Genomic DNA, 21624 nt, shown 5'->3' with positions numbered 1-21624 from the left:
TGACAAGGCTTCATGCTAGTATTGATTTTCAAGGTGAGGAAAAAATAAGATGACTTAATAAAACATCTGTACTTGAGGACACAGTTCCCCAGTAATAAAAATAGTGAAGGAGTAGAAATGAGCACCAGTGATGTGTTGACTTCCCAGCTCTTGGCTAGCATTTGTAAGAGTGTGAATTTAAGTTCTCATAAGATTTCTCCTTTCTTCCAGCCACAGTAACCTCTCTGTCAGAGAAAGAGGGTTTCTAGGAGTAGACCTCAGAAACTTTACACAGCTGGGAAAAGATGTAGTGTCTCGGGTAAAAGATGCCCATTTTATTATGACAAAAACCTCTTTACATAGCTGGCACAGCTGATGACATGGAGTTTTCTCCCTGCAGTATTTTTTGGAGAAAAGCAGGTATGTGGTGAGGAAATATTTCATTAGACATTTAAATATGTATCTAACGAGAAGATAATTCACTGACTGAAAAACACCAAGTAGCCTGCCAGACATCTACTACAAAGTTCTGAGCCATTGATTTGATAACTGAATAATTTGCTTTTCAACCGTAGCAATTCAATGAAGCCACAATAATTCAGGGACCAAAGTCCTTGAGGACCAAGTGGAAAGTCTCTCATTGACCTTAAAGTCAATAAGTTAAGTCTCTACTATACTATGATGTCCAAATTTTGCCAAAAACGGAGCTTCCCCGTGCTGCTATGTGCTGTTTGTTATTTTAATGTGGCTACTTAACACTAACACTGGTGGGGCTTAAAATCTTGAGTTGTGTTTCCATTTCTCTTCTGAAATTTTGTTTTGGTTTTTTTTGTAAGCTTGGAAAATTCCCCATGCAATCTCATATCAGATTCCAGTCATAGCCGATGACTTCACATGCTCTCACCAACCTGATCATTCCCTCAGTGCAAAGACTAGAAAGTACAAAATGTTCCAAAAACAAGTAACACAGGTATCAAAACAGAATCTTTAACAAAATAAACACTATTTTCACTTTTAACTTAATAACCCAAACACAAAACACACTAGTTTGGCATCGATTAACCTTTAGCCAGTCCAATTACATATATATTTCTACCATAACTTAATTTTACCTGATTTTGTCATTGCATTAGTTAAAAACATTCTCAGGAACAGTGATTTTGTTGGTGCTTCTCTTAGCATGAATGTCCAACTAATATTAAATAACCTGTAATATATTTATTGCAAAATCAAGAGGGAGGCATCACACACACCTCGATGTTCTTTTTAAATATCTTAAGTTCATCAATACTTTAATTCACTGATACTAATAGCTTTTGCTATTATAATAAGCAACTCCTTGCACTACATTGCAATTAACTAATGCAGAATTGGTATTTCTGCACCATATTCAGCACACAGAGCAATGAGACTAGAAGTCTGCCAGATGTTTTCGTTCCCTTTCAGGTCCTGTAGAACCATTCTACAAACTATGGCTCATACGGGTTTATGCATACAGCCCCTGTAATAAATGTTCTTCTTGCCGGCCTCCTATTTTGAAGTAGGAAAGCTGTTATTTTTTTATTCCAGTATTCACGTCGCTTTTCCAGGAAAGAACGTTCACAAACAATGTTCAATCAAGCCACTTCATATTTGACACCTCAGTGAAGTTAAATACGTATCCTGAAATCCCAGTGTTCCAAGAGCACTTCAGTGATATAAAAAACCCTCAGCATTCATGATCATGTATTTCAAGCCTCTTTCTCATAGAGCGGTTAGTGAATAACAAGCCTATGATTAACACTTTGCCTGGGTTTTTTAATTTTGTGTTAGAAAAGCTACAAATCCAGGCTGTGAACAGCCATACTTAATGACACAAACTTTAAAAAAAGAGTTTACAAAGCTGCATTTCTTACATCTATTTAAACTGCCCCATTACAAATGCCAAATACCTGTATATACTTAATTATACCAGATGGACTTCCACCTCAGTGAGTCTTAGCTAATAGCCTTACATTATTCTTGTTTAAACATTTACCAATGAAACCTGTGTACTTTACTGGGCAATGAATTATGATCCTTTTCAGAAATTACCCTTTTAAAACAAAAAGCTATAATTGAAGCCTAAGAGGAAAATCATGTAATGGAAATGTCCTTCAATTCCCTTTCAACTAACAGCACTGTTCGTAAATATAAGCTGAGCTACTAATTTCCTCAAGACAATGACTCTCAAAGAATAAGACATTATCTCCCAGAAAATCTCTACATTAAAGTGCCTCTGGCTTGTGCCACTTCAAACCACTTCTATCCTGTTGTCTTCCCAATTACTTCATAGGACACCTGGCTTTTTTTGTTTTTTTAAATTGAAGTTTGAGATTAACATTTTATAATAGTCTACAACTGTCATTTGCAGTATCAGGTTGAGACAGGGGTACACAACAGACAGATTTCCAAATAAACTCTGTCCAAACCTACTGAGCACGTCAAGCAAAGAACTGCTTTACACAAGTATTGCTGTCTGCCTTTGGTCAAGAACGCACTTTGGGTCTTATGCATTTTTAACCTTAATTGCACAAAAAAAAAAAAAGAAAGAAAAAAGACTCCAGACTCCAACAACTCTTGGTTTGCAATAACCATAGCATTAACCTGTAGAAATAAAGCATTCTCATTTTAGCTTTCAACCGCCAAATGTTTATGGGCCTTTTTGACATGCATTCTCACAAAAGCAGCCTTCTAGATTTCAGACAGCAAAGTTCGGTACCTACATGAACTATACAAGCAAGTTCTCTTGTAAATTGGATTGAAGGAATTGTTGTTTTTATTCAAAGAGTTTATCATAAACAAAACTGTAAATTCATACCAGTAGTTACTAGAGATATGCAACTTGTCAATTTATTGAACTTTTACTTTGAAATATATATATTTAGGTAGTCAATGACAAGAGAATCTTCATTTTAGCACCCAATTCAATTTATAGCATATTTTGCATTGCACGGTGCAGTACAACAGTACAAGGACAGTCACCATCCACTGTACATTATTCAACTTGCAGTACTACAGGTATACTGGATTAATTTGTTCTTATCATGTGGTCTTTTACACTATTTCTGACCAGTTTTGTACACTGCTACCTAAATTGCATTTTGGTGAAATAAGTTGTTTATAAGTAGTTAGGTTACTGCTAATTGTTAAATAGCTTTTGAGCAGATAGTTGACTTCTGCTTTGCAGTGTATTGAAAAATGAACTAGCAAGGTTCTTCCGAAGAAACTGACACCCCTCCTCTTTTAAATGGCTAAGCTTCACATTTTAAGGAAAACAGAATATTTGCAAGACGGGGTAGTTCTTACTGCACCAGAGAATGCTTTCCCCAATGAAACTTGAGGAATAGCAATAGATGACCACAGTCCTACCACTTCAGAGCACATCTCTCTCTCTCACAGAATCAGTATTAAGAGATGAGCGCTACAGCCAAAATTTCAATCAAGGCCCCGCACATGCTGCTTCCCAATAGCTGTTCGCAGCCTCATCCTTTTCTCGGGCCCTACATATATATAGGATATATATTTTTCCATTGACTAGACACAGTGGTTTAGTGGAACCCACACTGTTACTTGTGGCCCTTGAAGCTCGGTTTTCTCCGAGGCAAAAGAAGTAAGGGAAGATGGCATGCATTCAAGTTCAGAAGCTGAAAAGGAAACAGTTTAACACAGTGAATAAACCTTACAAAATTCTACAAATACAGTATTCACATAGCGATGTAATGAGAAAGTAAATATAGCTCTTGTATAAAGACCACAGACTAGACAGCATTGTTTGAGACTTTTTAATATTCAGATTGTGAACATATAAAAAAGCATCAATCACTCAATAGTAAAAAAAAAAAAGAATTCTTAGGCATTACGAGCAAAACATCACTAGCATCTATTACCAGCAAGTGTATGTCAGGCCATTTGAATAATGACATGTTACCTCTCTTACATCAAATGGCACTTTCAGATACACATACAATGTGATTACCTTAGTAAGAAGTGTTTCTCAACAACATAAAGCCTTGCAAAATTCTCAAGTATAACTTAATCAAGATGTTGCTCTACAACACCTCTGCAAGATGCAGAATACATTTTGAAATAAGTTCTAGGTGTCTCTAGTTTATATAACGGCAAACAAAGATTTAGTCCATCTTTCTTTTTTTTCCTCTAGCAGGAGTTTTGGAGGTATGTTCACTTTCATCCTTTGGCTCCCAGAGTGCATTTCTCACAAATCTAGAAGCAGCTCCTTTATCAAGTTTGGATGCTTTTTTCTTGTCTGCTATTTCTTTGACCTTGTTCATGTATGTTCTTATTCTCTCCTAAGGGAAAAAAAAAAATAACTCAAAGAATGTAAACTGTATTTCAAACTGTTCTCCCAAGATCACTCATAACATAAAATCAATTAGTAGAAGCTCTCCACACTGTACATACCTATAACTGTAATACCTAGAAAATAGCATCATTTAAATATATATACCAGGCTCTTCGCAAACTCAAGGCTTCCCCTTTTGCACATTTTCCATCACAGGTACCTACCATACTAATATTTGTATAACATCCACCATCATAAGAACATGAAGCCCTACAGAGATGAAGACTCTGCATCTAATTTACAGTGAGACAAGAATTGCTCTTGCAAGCAAAGTTAGAAAACAAAATACTGAATTTGGTTTGTAGTTTGGCCTACATAGGGATGGTAAAATAATATTTCGATATTTGACATATTTATATGTGAATTATACTGTCAAAAAGGAAAATTCAACACATCCTAGCAAAGCCAAAAAGCATCTTATACAAAATCAAAGACGTTACAAGCTCTACACGTGCAACTACACAGAAGTCTTGTGGTTAAGATCCTGAAACCGTCACAAAGGCAGCCTGACGAATTTCCAGCTGTACCAGAAGTCTTTATCAATAACAAAAAAAAAGCCTGTTTCCACTACGATTCCATAAAGCAAGGGGATATTTTCTTAGCCTACCATAGTCACTTGGTGTCTGTAGCTTTTTTTGAACAAAGCATGGCTTGGATTCAGCCCCACCTAAGTACGCCCTCCCAGCTGAACAATCTCATTTATGTGCCAACTCATCCTCCTCTACTTCTGAAATCAATAAAGAAAAGAGAAGGTAACTAAACTCCTCTATGATGGGAACCACCCTCTGCTGAGTGCCTGCTTCTCTTCACTGACTAGACAGGACAGTTACAGTAAACCTGTAAAATACATAGAATACATACACAGATTTCATGTCTACATATTTAGTCTAATATAGCCCTCAACTCTAGGGGCTTTAGGTGTTACTGTAATTAGAAATGTGGATTAACAGAACATTTATGGATACTGCTAACTAAATAAATGCTGGTATCACGTAACCCACATATTTCTCACATAGCCATTGACAGCGTTTTGAATGCGGAACAAAAGTTATGAGACCTACACTACAGAATTGATTTTCAGTTCTTCAGTGACCATTATAAGCAACTGATGTGTCACAAAGTTGGCCGCTCTTTCTGTATCAAAAACATAGCTTTAATGAGGAGAGCTTTATGAGGTCTGAAATCATGATAGACTGTAATATTTCTCTGGTGACCAAGATAGCTATTGAGAACATATGGCAAACCTACATGTACCAACATGGTAAAATGGAGCTGACAAATGTCAATGTCACAAAAGAAATGAACTCTGATAGCACGAATGTGAGTTTTATTAATACAGTTTGAATCCCTGTATGTTCCCTGGAGTTCACAAGGACAGCAATTCTGAAAAAACAAAACAATTGTGACAAAGTCTTTTCCTTATCCCCTTTCCACATGACTAAGAACATCACAATGCTCTTGGAAAGAAGGAATGTGCATTCATTCACCTTGGTATTTGTAAAAGGAAGAAAACTGGATAAGAATCTAGCAAACAATAATTCACTCATTCTTCAGAGTTAAAATGACTGGCAATTGTAAAGTAAAATACCAGCATAAAACATCCACAGCAGAAGAGATAAAATTTATTTTTTAGTATCGCTAAATCAACACAATATTCAGACGCTATATAATAGAGAAAGAACAAGAAACTGACTGAAAGATAAAGTATTAACTGATTCATTTTTTAATATGATATAGTCTAGACTACTGAAAACCTCTCGATATTAAAAATAGAAGCATTCTTGTTACCCAGGGTAGCTATCCATATTCCTTCAGTTCTATCTTCCGTTCCACTGGTTATGTAAGAATTACATTTAAGCTAAGAATTTTACAATTGCCTAGATTTAATAATTTTATTTATACAGGAATTAAAATGGGTAGCTATAAGGTTTGATTTTTGTTTTTTCTTCAGGCTAAATGATTTGATTTTTTAAGTCAGCAGGATTTTCAAGATAGCTGGCCTTCTATACTGTAGTCATGCATCTAAATGGAGTAGAAAGACAAACCTGAAAGATTTATTATAGGTTGTAAATATGTCACTAATGCAGAATTACTGGACAATACACATACAACTGGTGCCAAAAAAGCTTTTAGCTTTGTTGCTGAACTGGATTCTTTACTGCTGAGAAAATGAATTAATGGAGGACTCGGAAGGCGGAGGGGGGCTCTTTCCCGTCTTTGCTAGTAAATCAACCACACTATACTTTTAAGAGTCATACAAAAGTAAGAAAAGGCAGCCTCAGAGATTAACATGATTCCAAGTATTTGTAAGAAAAAAAATGCCATACTGGAAGTTATAAATTATTATCAGACATGTAACATTTTTCCATTTAACAGTAACAAGTGAAAAGCTGCTCTGTTCAGAATCCAGTTCTCAGACAAAGGTGGAGGAAAGAAAAGATAACATGACACCATTCATCTTCTAGTTCTTTTCTAATTTCTGCAGACTCTATAACTTTGCTTTAACCTGTTTGGAACTAAAAATATGACTCTCTTAATTTAGAGGTCCCAGAAGGGCATATGAACAGTTATATAACACCCTGTAGCATATGGGTGCTATCATGGCAACATATCAATTTTAAACATATCATCTTTTAACTTCTATATGACTTAACTGGGCAAGTAAGATATTACAGTGCATGCAGTGTAAGAATCTTACCAGTTCTTGTTTCACTGGATGTTCCTTTGGGTTGATTCCCTGAGTAGCCAAATACACTACAAGGAAAAAAGAACATGGTTATCTTTGAAACTGCAGGCTGTCATGGCTGGGGATCCAGTCAATCAGTCACATGGGAAAACTGCAGTTTCCATATAAAACCATTACTAAGAGTTGGAGTTAATTGTGTCGTGTTAAGTATCTGACAAACTATTATGATCAAATATGCAGCCCAAAAAAAAAAAAAAAATCTGATGTGGTTAAAACTTTCTGTCCTTAAAAGGACAGAAAAGATTGCCACAAAAAAAAAACCAGAAACAAACACCCTCATGTATGTACAAAGTCAGCTTTTGTACATACCAATTTTTGGAGGTTCAACATCATTTACCTTACGGGTGGCAATAATTTGGGTAATTGCAAGTTTCTAATTATTTGGCTATGAAATGTGATTATTTAATGTTTGTAGCTGTCTAGAAGGTGTTGAAATGGCAATTATAAATACTAGTTTTTCCTCCTACTTACCCCAGAACATTGAATTTAATGTGTACACCGAAACCAAATCCAGCTTTGCTTGCTCAAGAGGATCTAACTAGAATGAAAAAAACACCACATTTGCACACTTTTAAGCAAGATGTGCAGATTTTAGTAACGTGCACATTTTGTAACCGTGAATGCATTTGTAAAATAACACACACTGAATGAGCACATGTGCACCACAAGTTCACAGGGACCATATCTACTCCTATTTCCATGCCACCGCAGAGCCATTCTCTCCTCTGCAAGCATTCATGTCATTTTCCCAGTCTGATATTAAATGCCAGAGTCCCACTTGGCCAAAAGCAGAATAAACTCCTAGACTATTGTTCCCATTGTCAGAAGTCCCTGTTTTTCCACAAAAACTTAATTTAAAATAGCTTTTGCTGTCTATGGAATTAAAAAAAAAAACAAAAAGGCCTTAAGACTGCTGAAGACTGAATGTGAATGTAGTACGCTACAGACAATCAATGAATATTAACTCTCATATGGTAGACTGTGTGTCCAATACATGCTGGAATACTTAGGGCTGTAAAGCAGAAGAAGAACAAAGGTAATGAGAGGGTTTTTTTCCGTGACTGTCAAAGTCAATTTATTTTTTTTGTCCTTTAGGATTTCCAGAAACTCTGATAACATCATTGTACAGCTCGCTAGTTCTAACATGGATACTGTCAAAAGATCAGTGTTGTCAAGACTGTTTTCTTCATAATTTATTTGTGTTAGAAATCCTCAGAGAATAAAGAAGTTTCCTCATGTGCTGGCTTTTTCTTGCCCTAAAGAAAGAAATTACATGTTAGGCTTTAAATGTTAAAAGACAGAGAGACTTGTATAAAGTCTTCAGGCTGTATCTTGCCCTGTCTTTATGCCCAGGAAAAAAAAACCCCACATTTTACAAACTTGTGCTTATAACATAGCTAGAGGAGACAGCTCAGTTTTTCAAGCAGCAGGTTCTGCAAGTCTAGACTTCTACAATCAGATCAATTCTCACTGCTGTCAATTCACCTTTACATCCTTCTGGTTATACCAAGTTCCATTAAGTTTGTTGTGAAAAGGTCTCAGACAAAAATGTGAATGACCTCTCCCTTAAGAAAGTGCACTCAGCATGCACTTAAAGAAAGGTCAAGAAAAAGCTAGAATGCCTTCTACCTAAATGACTCACTGATAGGATCATCACTTTTCAGCTTGGAAGAGCATTTATTTCATCATTTAGTTTGTAAGACCACCTGGATATCGTAGAAATGTAAGAATTTCAAATATTAGGTGTCAAAGGTAGGAAGTGTCGTATTTGTTATTTCTCTGCGCAGTGGCTACCCCAACAGATCCTTTTATTTCAATTTGAGTTCCCAGGTATTCTTGTATTAATAACAAAAAGGTTGTCAAAAGGAAGATTGATTACCTTTTGGAGAAGCTCACTCCTGGAAACTGACATCATTGTTTTCAGCATCTCATCTACAGAACCAAGAGATTTTTCAAATGCTGCAAGATAATCATGAATTTCAGTGGGGTATTCTTCCATATTACTATCATCTTCTGACATTTCCATCTGGAAAGATGAAACAAAACTAAGAATCCTTTTCAATAAGTCCCTACAGAATCAAAAGATTGTATTTTACAATATAAAGCATTCATTCATTAAATGTTATACGAAATGCCTACTTCTGAAGAGCTCTACCAGGTAACGTCAATAGTGACACCATTAAAGGTCCTATAATTTCAGGGATATCTCCGAACTGCTGTGCAAAATGGCATGGAGAAGCATTACAAATTATATGACCACAGTATATTGTAACAGTCACAAACCAGTATTTAGCTTTTATGGCTTGTGATAGAAGAAATTATTTGCTTGTTTCAAGGAAGTGCTCTATAAATCACAGTATATAAGCAGCTACACCAAGCATCAGGCAGGACAGTAAAAAAACCCTAAGAAGCCAAACCAAAAAGACAGGATATGGCTTCAGCCTGTCTTAGGAACAGACATTACTTCAGCTTTAAAGCAGTTATGCAGCACCAGTTATGTCAGGGTCAGTTACATCTCCCAATGCTAAATTCAGGAGTTGGTCCAAGAAATTCTTCTTCTGAACCCAGTATCCAGTTTTTTGAATTCTCTATGGGGTATTGTAATCTGTGATATAACTTGAACAGTACCAAAGCTGAGTAGATTTTGGGATTTCAGAATACTCTGGAAATCTTGTAGATGCATCTATGCACAGCAACTGAGAGATAAGCAAAGATGTGAAAAATCCCAAAGCACTCCTTTTTTGTTCCCAACAATCACAGGAACATGGCGTGGCTACTCCCAAACCATCTGGCTGCTGGCTTACAACTGATATCTTTAATTCCTCACAAATTCTAAATCACACGGGGAGTTAATGTCACTTAGAGCTATGTCACTTTCTACAACTTTAACTGACTGAGCAACAATTTTTTTGAATGTCAAGGAAAGAAGAGAAGAAACATGTAATTTTCCTGACCATTTGGTGAGCTGCTTCAAGAACAGGGGGAGCACCCGGATCACTGCAGTCCTTCCTACTTGGGGTCAGTGTGATAATCCCACTACCCAGGCACAAAGTTCAGAGGGCAGGACCATAAGTTGGAGACACTGCACTTTGAAGATTTCATCTCTGAACACCAAGCCACACAGCCAGTGCAAACAGCAAGGAAACAGCAAACAGCTGTCGCTTCAGCAAACAGTCAGGAAACAGCAAGGAAACAGCAAACAGTCAGTTCACTGGAGTTTGTTTTAGATAAAGATTTGATCTTTCCCTTTCCTGCCAAGAGCATGGTATGTGTGAGATGGGTTCCTCTTTATTTACGCTGTCTCCTGGAGGTCAAACAGGAGGAAGATTGGGAGGAAAAACAGTGCGGAGCTACTCAAGCTTGTCTGCAAGTCTAGTTTTAACCGCACCAGTGTGACTCCAGAAATACGATCAGCCAGTTAACAAGCCCACTTTCACGGCTGTTGTTTGTATAGTTTCGAATTATAATCCTACTCAGCTGTATGACTTTTCATCCCGGTGAGAGCTGTTTTTGAGATCAAGTATAGAATCGCAATGCTAACAATGACACGCTGAAGGTCCCGTCTCCACCCCAGCATGTAATGCTCATATGTAAATATTGTTCCAGTCAGCTGCAGCGGACCTAAGGAAGGAAGCTGAGCTTGACCCAGAAGGTGTTGCCCACAGAAAGGCAAAATACCAATACAATTATTTCTGCCATTCAGTGTTGTTAGTGTTTCGTTCTGTCCTGGCCACCTGCAATAAAATCACTCTTCTTAGGTTGATGAAAAGAGTCCAGAAACAATGTTTGTTGTTAACATTCAGTGATATAATACAGCATGAAAATACTCAAAGCTACAGAGCAAACTGGATTTTCACAGCTGTTAATACAGTTAAGAAGGTGTCTGTCAATACACATTTACTAGATTTACACATCTAAAAGAGAGGTGTAATCCAACCCAACAATCATCTGCAGAGCTTACCATCACTACAATATTTCATCTACTATTGTCTTAATTTGATGGACATGCATGAACATACCGATGACCAATGAATTCCAACTCTTCTCTGTCTCTATCGGGGCATCCAGCACAAGCAACTACAGGGAAAAAAGAAACAAAAACCGCTGACAAACAACTGTAGCAGAGATGTGTCGTCAATCAAAACTAACCTGAGCTGTTTTACAGCAGTTGCAAGGATAAACAGTCGCTAGAGCATTTATTATATTCTTTCCAACATCCCAAGCTAGACCTAAAGAATGAGATAGAAGTAATAGGAAGACAGAAGGAACGATAACAGATACACATTTTTCTACGATTGCTGCCTCATGAATCAGAAATAATTAAGTTTGCCCTTTTAAATACTTGTCAAGTATTTACTTGACACTGTCATTTAGCAAGGAAAGGGAAAAATGCTCCAGCCTTCAACGGTACAAGGCTGCACATCAGCCTGTGTACTGTACCCTTCACTGATAAGTCCACTCCTTCTGCTCAGGGAGAGGGAAGAATTTGTTGAACCTGTGTTTTCTGTTCATTTCAACAGGAACTAACAAGTTCCAACTCCTGCTGCATAGCGACCTCTCTCTTTTCCATAGGCTGTTGTTTCAGCATTACTGAGCTCTATGCAGAATATGTTACAGCATTGGCACATACCAACAATAAGGCAGCAGTCAAGAGCCTAAAATAGCTTTGACAACATTAAACCAACAAGAACAAGCTTACACTACATTAGAAAACATGTACACTAGAAACTCCACAAAAGTCTTTCTGCCAAAATCAACACACAGTCACACCTGCACTCCTTGACAAAGCCAAGGATGGGAGGAACTAAGACCACATCAGTGACACTTCAAACATACCTAAAGACCTCAAGTTATGTTTCAGTTATGAAACCACAAACAAGATTTTCCTCAAAGTTTTACAAGTGTTTCTTTATATATTTTGAACAAGCAGAAATTGAAACCAGTTCCTGAAGCCGATGCTTACTACACAGGTTTTCTCTGTTAAATTTGCTGACTTTCAACCAGATTTTATATGGCATAGAAATCCCGCTTTAAAAAAATAAGAACAGTACAAATATTCAGACAAGAGAAGTTCCAGAAATACTTGCTGGGTAAACATGTCAGTAACGGGGAAGTGCAAGGGAAATACGGATAAGACAGCATTTTCATTATCAAGTAATGACACACGATGCAGAACACATAATCTGTGGCTGGGTGCACAATGATACTACTTTATTAGACATTTAATTTTGAGAATGCAAAGGAAAGTTCACAACCCATAAAACTCAAAAGGCCTACTTTGATTAAGGACACATAGGCAAACAAAGAGCAATGAGAAAAGTGGTATGACTTCACAACATTAATCTACCAGAAACAACTTTCCTTTCTAACCCTGAGCTCAAAAACTGCCCTGTAGTTTTTGGGGAAAACAGCAGAAGACAAAAATATTTGAGTAAGGAAAAGACTTTAAATCACAAAAGTGAACTATTTTCATGATAAAACTTATCCATTGCATGGAAGTCTGATAAAAAGATTGTCTTACGAGTTTCCACGGGTGGTAATTCTCATTTATTCAGAAACATGACTACATTTAGATAAACTTCTGCTTAGGAAAAAAGGAACACTTTGTTTTCCCTCCAATCAATAAAGTATACACCAGAGCAAGTAATACACTCAATATGCAGAACGGAAGGAAGGGGAATATCAGACATTATGGACCACAGAAAAGACATAAATATGAAAAGGAGAAAGCAAGGGAAAATACGTCAGCTTCTGCAGACTCAATAAAAATGACTAAATGAGTAACAATTGGAAGCAGTTTGCTGTAGTGCTAATGCAGCTATTGATCAAGATCCAACTGAGTTAAGTTCTGTATTAAGGAAGTTTAAATAAAACCAAAATACAGGTGATTGTGCACAAAACAACTAGCAAAATCGTCCATCTTTGTATTTATCTTTCAGGAGAATGAAGAGGAGAACTCTGCAGTCTCCTTTCAAGAAAAGCACACATGACTGGCAAAAGAAAAGAAAAAAGGAAAACTGCAGACAATTTGCAGATGGCTTTTATGAATAATCTTTGAGTACATCTGATGCTTTAACACAAGGCTTAGAAAGTAATTGCCAGCTGACTCAAAAAGCAAAACCAAACCCCCCTTTCTGCCTACTCCACAGCAAAACTGTATCTATGATACTGAAAGATATAAACTCTAAATAGGCTATGGTTACCTCTGAGAGATTTTGCTGAAGATGCATGGTGAAAGTAATGAAAGCTACAAGCATATATCAACGCGGCAATAGGAAAGTCCAAAAGACAGAATTAAAAAATGCTCAGTGTTAAGTGTCATGCAGATGTTTTTCAACTGGAATTAAAATTGCCAAGTTCAGGATAAAAATGGTGTATTTGAAGTATTTTGTAACAGGCAAACGGAACATAAAAGTAATTTAGTACCTCCATTCTGGTTAACATTACAACTCATTTCACACTTCACGCTAATTCTTACCTATTCCTTATGCACTAGAAGGTCTTGTCTTCATACTGAGCTCAACTCTTTTATTTTTTCAGATTATTTATCTAATAAAAATCAGATTAGATTTTCATTCTTTTCATGGATATTTACCATTATACAAAGAAAAACAAAACGTACTCAAAACCTTTTGGTCAGGACATAAAAAATACTCTCAAATTCAAAACAAATGCATTAGCAACATCAATATGACAAAGCTCTATCAGCTCCTCCCCCTTGCGAGTTCTGACTCAGAATGTGCAACGAATGCAGTTGATGTGCAAGTGCAGCAGATAAGTCTCTTCTGCTCTAACACTGTACTTCACTGCTGTGGGTGTAGGACACAGAGCAACAAGGAACAAGCACCTTATATTTAAAGCTACCAGAGATCATAACCAGGTTCTTCGATCGCAAACCTCTTTGGGCAGAGACATACGCTTTATTCCATGTTTGCAAAGCTCCACGTACGACAGTCTCTAATTTGTGACAGACACTCCTTAGCATTGTTGCTGCATAATAAGTAATTGGTTGCCTGCTAGTCATCATGTCCACAGAACTGTTTTGCTACCTTTCAGGCCAGCTTGGGGTAGCTGGAGAGCATATCTAGTACCATTAGTCAGTCACTCTTGCAACACCAACTCACCGTCTCGTTTGCAAGAAAGAATTTCTTTGCAGAAGTAATTAAGTCTACCATGAAATACCAAGTATACACCACCAGGCTTATCTTGATCCCCTCAAAAATACCCCGACTCAAGCCATGTAGTTCCCAATGCAAAACTTGGACTATATTACAAATGCACAACTGCTCAGCAACCATTTTTAACCCTGCCTTCAAAGCTAGGCTCCAGTCAGCATCTCAACACACACAGAAGAACCCTACGAAACAGCTCACAGACATCAGGCTCTTGCCACTGAGATAAAGTCTTTCCAGCCCCTAAAGGATTTGCAAGGTTTATTCTTATCTTTGAGGTTCACTTACACTTCAGCTCATGGTGGATATCACATGAGAAAATAGCTCTCTCAGCTTGGCTTAAACAACCCATATTCACTGCAGCCCCATCTATATCCATACAAACTAACCTTGACGTAAACTTTCAACTTGATCTGCAAGATTCATAAAACATTTTAGTTCTCTGTGCAGTGTAATCAGCTGTCCCAGATTGATGACATAGTAATTTCCTCTTCTGAACAAATCCAACATAGTCTGGCTCTTGTTCAGCTCCAACTTGTCAGTACCCCCATCAGCAAGTACAATGATAAAACCAGCTTTCTTTAGCCATGTCCAGAACACGTCTTAGTGAGAGGTTTTCATAAAAGCTCTTGCACTCGGACTATGTTTGCACAGCTCAGTTCAAGATTGGAGCTTTAAAGTGACGGTAAGTTTGTACATCTAAACCGGTCTCTAAAACATATACTTTTGGTTTCACTAAACCCAGCAAGAGCTGCTTGTACAGCAAAATACAGTCTCTTGCATAAAAGAGTTTACACATCGTCCGAGCAGATGAAACTCAGTATCTGTGTATTCCTGTGGGGTTTTGTTCAAAACAGCAGTCAATATTGAATACTTCTGTTCTACCATATTTGCAGTGAGCAGCAGGAAAAAACCTGCCTCCGGTCTTCAGCTAATGTATGCTCTAAACCATGGAGTTTACTACCTCTTCTAAAATACGCTGCCACTTCCCACTATTATCAGCACCATGAGAATCCAGAATTAAAGTCAAGGACATTTTTTATCCTTTTAAACTACTGCCTTCCTTTGCTTCCTTTAGCCATTAGGTTCCACAATGTGTGAAAAAATATTTCCTTCTATCAGAATTCAATTTCTTGTATTTGCACTTCATGCAGTGCCTCCTTCTACTGTTTACAACAGTGACCCCTATCTATTTTTGGGTGTTCATTATTTGTCTGTGTTAATGAGACTCTGTTTAACTACTAGAAGCATATTTACCCATTTTTTTGGTTGAATATTGCACAGCAACCACGGGATGTTGTGTTCTAAGCATCAATTTTATTGATGCAGGAGAAAAACAGGGAAAATCCTTTCTATCTGTCCCATAAATAGAATTTAACAGCTGCTAACCTGACAAAAAGGAGGCTGACTACAATCAGCAAAGAAAAGGGATGTGCAAAATCACAGAGATGAGGGTGTAATAGGGAAAACTCATGTGAGGACATGGAGTTTTCACAGGGACTGCAATAGATTAAATAAAAAATTATAGGATAAAGAACAGAGATGCACTCTGTCTTGGCACAGGAAGAAAAGGCATGGTGGTAACCACAGCCAGACATAGAAGGGAGAATAAAGATCTATGAGAAGAGAGGAAGCTGAAAAAGAACCTGAGCAATTTCCCAGCACAAGAGAAAATGGAGCTTACTCAGAACAGCATGCAGGGGAAACACTGCCTCTGTGAAGAGGCAACTAAATGTGGTGTGTATCCTGAGCCCCAGCAGAATGCCTTATAGCCAGCCTGAATGAAGATTGGAGAAAAGCACATAGTTCTAGTAAACAAAACGAGCTCAGACAAAGGTAATGAAGTCTGCAGCCTCAAAGCATTCATAGTCTGTTATCACATCCCCTTAGTATCATCTCTAAAATTACCAATGTCAAGATTCACTCTCATTGTACCCCTCAGTCAGTTACCTTTGTTCCTTCTTTCTGTGCTGCCTTTTACAGCTCTGGTTCTGGAACATCTGTCTGGAGCTGTGGTGACCAGTACCACTACAGTCCACTCATTATTTATTTAAAGAAGTTGATGTTTTTTCCCAGTTTACCATCCCATTCCAAACACATCCCCCAACTTTCTACCGCTGGCATTAAAACAAATCATCTTTAGTAAATTTATGCACTTCATATGAAAAGCAGAACAACTGTGGACAGATGAAGAATTGACTCTAAAAACCTTAAACCACCTTAAAGGGAAATGCACTTATCAGAAAGATCTGTGTGATTTCTGCACCACACTTCCGACAGGAAGCATAAGAATTCCAACAAGCACTTTAAAGTTTCTTGTGTTCTGAGGCGTACCCCTGTGTTACGTGGTTTCTGATTTCTTTAGGAAGGGTCATACTGCCACAGGATTAGCAATATCCAAGTATTTTAGATTGGTGCTGCATTACATTTATGAAGCCAGAAAATGTGCCAGACACCTTTCAATTTCATTTACATTTTCGTATGTCCTCAAAATGAGACTTTTTAATTAGCATAATCTAAAGTTTAATTTGCAAATCAAAGTCTTATTACTATAAGTTGCTAACAGCAACTACACTTGCAGTCACAATATTGTGACAAAGTGTAAGAAAAGGGCCATTTTCACCTTTGCAGCAACATGAGAACTCGATTATCGAGATCTACTTTTATTACTTAAAAGTACTAAGTTCAAGTACTTTGTGTCACCTGCCCTTCTGTCAAGGGAAAAGAGTGCATGGCCTGCACATGCAAATGGTGTCTTCTCTTTCAAAACTCTGCTCTTCTCACAATTACCAAGTTCCCAAGGCTCCCCAAGTTGCAACACTATTTTACTGACTTTTAATAGGAAATGTAATGTATTTACTGCCTACAGTAATCATGCCTACCTGCAGCCATTCTCAAGGAAGGCTACCAGCTGAAAAGCCTGCAGTCCATATTCTCATCATGCATTAAATGGTGCTTATGCCCACTAACAAAATCAGGACTGCACACAACTTGACCCTCAGGTATGGGAAGTCAAGGAGGAGCACCCACATGTGTGGGACAGTGACAATGGCACAGCCTGGACATTTTAACACTAACATACGGCTTCCCTGGGAGCCCAGTTTAGCTCTTTGGCCACATGCACAGAATCACAGAATGGTTTGGATTGGAAGGGACCTTAAAGACCATTCAGCTCTAACTCCCCTGTCATGGACAGGGACACCCCCCCTCTGGACCATGTTGTTAAAAGCCTCATCCAACCCGGCCTTGGGAAACTCCAGGGATGGACCATCCACAACTTCATCCATCTCAAGCTGTGCCAGGGGAGGTTCAGGCTGGACATCAGTAAGTTTCTTCACTGAAAGGGTTATCAGGCAGTGGCACAGGCTGCCCAGGGAGGCAGCTGAGTCCCCATTCCTCGATGTATTTAAAAGACAGGTAGATGAGGTGCTCAGGGATGTGGTTTAGTAGCGGACAGGTACGGTTGGGCTTCATGATCCTAAAGGTCTTTTCCAACCTAGGGATTCTGTGATTCTTCTTCCATCACACGGTTCCTCGATCACATGCAAACCAGGTGAAGGAGACACGTGTGCAAACCGAGGCTTTCCCAGCAGTTTAGAACCAAAATCCCCTGTCCTGACACACCTTTGCGGAAGACAGCACACATTATCGATCCCTACAGACACGGCAAACTGGGATACTGGCACCCAACCCGCCTCCGCCACCTCCTGTGGGCTCTGCACCCCTCCCACCAGACCGAAGCCTGCAGGGACAGGACACCCCCAGAGCCCCCGGCGCTCCCCTCTCCCCTCTCTTTGAGGCCCGACGGGCCGACCTGACACCGTGCGAACCTATTCCCCACCCCCCACGAGCAGCACTATCCGGCGTGTGCGCGGGGGGGAGAGTGCGGACGGACCCATCTGGGGGGGAGGGAAGACGCTTAGCGCAGCCCCACGCGCTCTTACCTGCGGTGACGTCACTGCCGGGGCCGCCCCGGCGCAGGCGCGGCCGTGGCCACGCCCACACGCGCGCCCTCCCCCTCCCTCCGTGGGCTGGGCGGGGTGGGGCACACCGCGCACCGCCCACGTGCGGGCGGGGTGGCGGCGCCGGTGCGGGGGCAGGAGAATCCGCCCACGAGCGGCCGAAGTGGTGCTCGGTGCGCCTGAAAGGTCCCCGACGCTTGCTGGGGCAGTAGTGGGAAGTGGTCCTTGAATGCCAGAGGCGCGTTGTGTGCGTGGGAGCCGCGCAGCTCTGATCCCCAACATGCCGGCAAAGAGAATCACAGAATGGTTTGGGTTCGAAGGGACCTTAAAGCCAATCCAGTTCCACCCCCTCCCATGGGCAGGGACACCTCCCACCAGACCAGGCTGACCAAGGGCCCATCCAACCTGGTCTTGAACCCCTCCAGGGATGGGGCAGCCACAGCTTCCCTGGGCAACCTGTGCCCTCATGGTGAAGAAATTCCTCCTTATGTCTAGTCTACATCTATCCCTCTCCAGTTTATGCCCCTTCCCCCTATTCCGGTCACCACCAGCCTTTGTAAACAGACCCACCTCAGCTTTCTTGTAGCCCCTTCAGGCCCTGGAAGGTTGCTATAAGATCTCCCCAGAGCCTTCTCTTCTCCAAGATGAACAACCCCAACTCTCTCAGCCTGTCCTCATAACATAAGTGCTCCAGCCCTTTGATCATCTTCATAGCCCTCCTCTGGACTCGTTCCAACAGTTCCATATCCTTTATATGTTGAGGATTCCAGAACTGGACACAATACTCCAGGTGAGGTCTCACAAGAGAGGAACAGAGGGGACTATATATATATATGTGTGTGTGTGTGTGCATATTCTGTTACTTTTCAAGGAGTTCTGTTCTTATGAACTTAACAAAAATCAAAACTCTTGCTAATTTGGAGCTGGCTCCAGCTCTCTGTCTGTCTTTGCATTTGAGATAGGGGAAGACTCCAAGCAGGTGATTACAGAAGACACATCTGTTCAGCACAAATCACACTGCACACAAGACATTATCATCTTCAAAGAATGAACAGTGTCTGGAAAAACAGTGTTTGAAAGAAAAGATGCTATCAGAGGGACATTTTAACTTTTAAAAAACAGAATTAGTTAGATGAACTTGATTCTAGATTAAATCAAAACTAGTCCACTTTTTGTATTAGTAACTACTTCTTGCATCAGCTTCACCTCGGTCTCGAACAAGGGCTGGTTTATGTTGTTGGTTGTGAATTCCACTTTGTTTCTCCTCAAGATTTCAGCAAAGAAATCCATGTTCAAAATGCAGAGGATTTGTATTTCTCCACTGTGAGAGCGTGTTGACTGGATGATCCTACAAACACACCCGTGGCTCCCAGAGATAAGGTCCGCATTGTACAGATTAACATTCTGCTAAACAGTAAAACAGAAGTCAGCATCTACATCAAAAATACTGGCATTCCTAGCCAGAGACCTCCTCTGCCTACTTTATGTTCATAGTTTCATCTGAAGCTTATTGTAACTAAAGCCTGCAGCCTCTACCCTCCAAGACTGATTAAGATGGGACCACTGGAATCACTCAATGTGGTTGAAGAGGGCCTGTTCTCAACCATAGGTCACACAGAAGTGCATGGGGCCGATTACGTTTGGCTGGTTGCCTGCAGGGAATGTGCCAAGCTGGCTTGCTCAGCATCTGGGCTTCTAGAGGAAAACAGGTCCCATCTGAAGAAAGACGGAGTCAAAAATGGGGATGTTTTCAGAGAAGTGACAGGACTAGAAGTCTGGGGTCTTATCTAGCTTTGGTACACTTCTCTGTGCCTTCAATGCAATTTAAAATATTGCAAGAGTGAGCTTAATAAATTGGTTTACATGTAAGTGCTGCAATGCCTCTTTTCTAATTAAATCAGTATGAACTGCAGATGAGACTTTCTCCTTACCCTAGTTTGAAGGGTATCTAAAGATATTCAGATGGAGTTGTTACTTGTTTACATCTTGTCATCTCCTTTTTTTTTTCCAGGAGATTTAGAGCTTTAGGTTTTCAGTTTCAACCAAAAATAGCTGAAAAAGCAATGCAAATATTTTTAATAAGAGTAGTTATGAAAGCAGCAAACACAGAGATTCTTTTAAGAGCCTTTCAGCTGTATGTGGGACACACAGGTGGATAGGAGAACTGCTGGGGTAGGGAATGGTATCCCTACTGTCTGCTAATATTTTAGTGTAAGAACATCATCTTTCATTGAATTTTCATAACTATTTCTTACTTTCAAAAACCACTATCATAGTTATTTATCTTGTTCATTTCTTAGTACAGCTACAGAATTGTGCACTGTAGGTAAAAGGGAATTCAGGAGAGATTTTTCTTAGAAAATTCAGAAATGCAAGTCTGAAGGGTAGCAGAGAAATAGCAAGACCTACACTCCAGAATAAAATAATACTTTGCACTTCCAGGATGCAAAGTCTCCATAAGGACCTCAGCGCACTTGACATATGTTTTGTTCACTCTTACCTCAGTATTCATGTGTCACAGGTTGGGAAATACAGAGAGGGAAATTGCTTGATAGACTAATTGATTTATCAGAAGCTAGGTAGGAAGTTTCTGCCAGAGTCTTATTTCCTAAACCCAATATTTTGTTTCAGTTAGAAGATCAAAGGAAAATGCAACACATGCTGATTGATGCTCAGATTCAACCAACTCTGTTTGTAGAAGATTTTAACCACGTAGAGCGTTAATGCAGTGCAGGCTGGACTCTGGATATTTCATGGTCATGCAGTGTGGCTCTCTGTCTCCTTCTGGTGGTTTACATTTGTTATGGTTTTACTATTGACCCCAGACTACTACAGGTTTATACTTCTGTTTCGTTAACTGGAGTTCCTGTACTGAGTGCCATAGGTTTTGGAATCTCTTGAGGCAATTCTCTCAGAAGATTAATAGGTACTTACACATTTGTTTTCTGCTTGAAATAGCTGTGTTGCTTGTTTTGTTTTCAAGAGCAGGGAGTGAGGAGTTAAAGATTTACATTTATCCCGGACAAAATCTGATGGGGATACAGGTCATATAAATCCAATTGTTTTATGCAGGTGCCCCTCTGAAGATATATTATGATTTTATATATGTATATCTAGATAAAAATCTATCCAAGAAAAGCTATACTGCTGTCTGCTACTTAATGGAAGTCATTTCATTTGAAAGGCCTATGAACAATTATTGATTTTTCTCTATCATTCCCAAAACAATAGAAAACAATCGTGAATATTTTCTCCAAAGTAGTTAAAGTGACAGATGTCTTTAACAGAATTAATCCTTCATTATGATGTATCTCATTCATTGTGCATACTATATCTTGACTTCTGTGGGTTTAATGTTCTTTGCAGAACAGACATGGAGGCCAA

The 21624-nt window shown here is 39.2% G+C and overlaps 1 protein-coding gene across 4 annotated transcripts; it reads right to left on the bottom strand.

Annotated features, from left to right (window-relative positions):
- Positions 1–2638: 2638 nt before the first annotated feature.
- C1D (C1D nuclear receptor corepressor) lies at positions 2639–18307 on the bottom strand. 4 transcript variants are annotated; one of them, XM_054063296.1, is made up of 6 exons: positions 16229–17723; positions 11126–11183; positions 8986–9132; positions 7578–7644; positions 7059–7114; positions 2755–4307 (listed from the first exon to the last, which is right to left on the bottom strand). In XM_054063296.1, exons 3-6 carry the CDS (start codon positions 9130–9132, stop codon positions 4131–4133), a joined length of 447 nt encoding a protein of 148 aa, XP_053919271.1. In that variant the 5' UTR covers positions 11126–11183; positions 16229–17723; the 3' UTR covers positions 2755–4130. The 4 variants fall into 4 exon arrangements, with proteins under 4 accessions (XP_009554805.2, XP_053919271.1, XP_053919270.1 ...); XM_054063295.1 differs by lacking the exon at positions 16229–17723 and adding an exon at positions 13585–13676; XM_054063294.1 differs by lacking the exon at positions 16229–17723 and adding an exon at positions 18223–18307 and having other exon boundaries at positions 2761–4307.
- Positions 18308–21624: the final 3317 nt, after the last annotated feature.

This window comes from Cuculus canorus, chromosome 3, assembly GCF_017976375.1.
Source record: "Cuculus canorus isolate bCucCan1 chromosome 3, bCucCan1.pri, whole genome shotgun sequence".
In the NCBI taxonomy this organism is placed as follows: Eukaryota; Metazoa; Chordata; class Aves; order Cuculiformes; family Cuculidae; genus Cuculus; species Cuculus canorus.
This window is presented reverse-complemented; position numbering and strand designations above follow the sequence as displayed.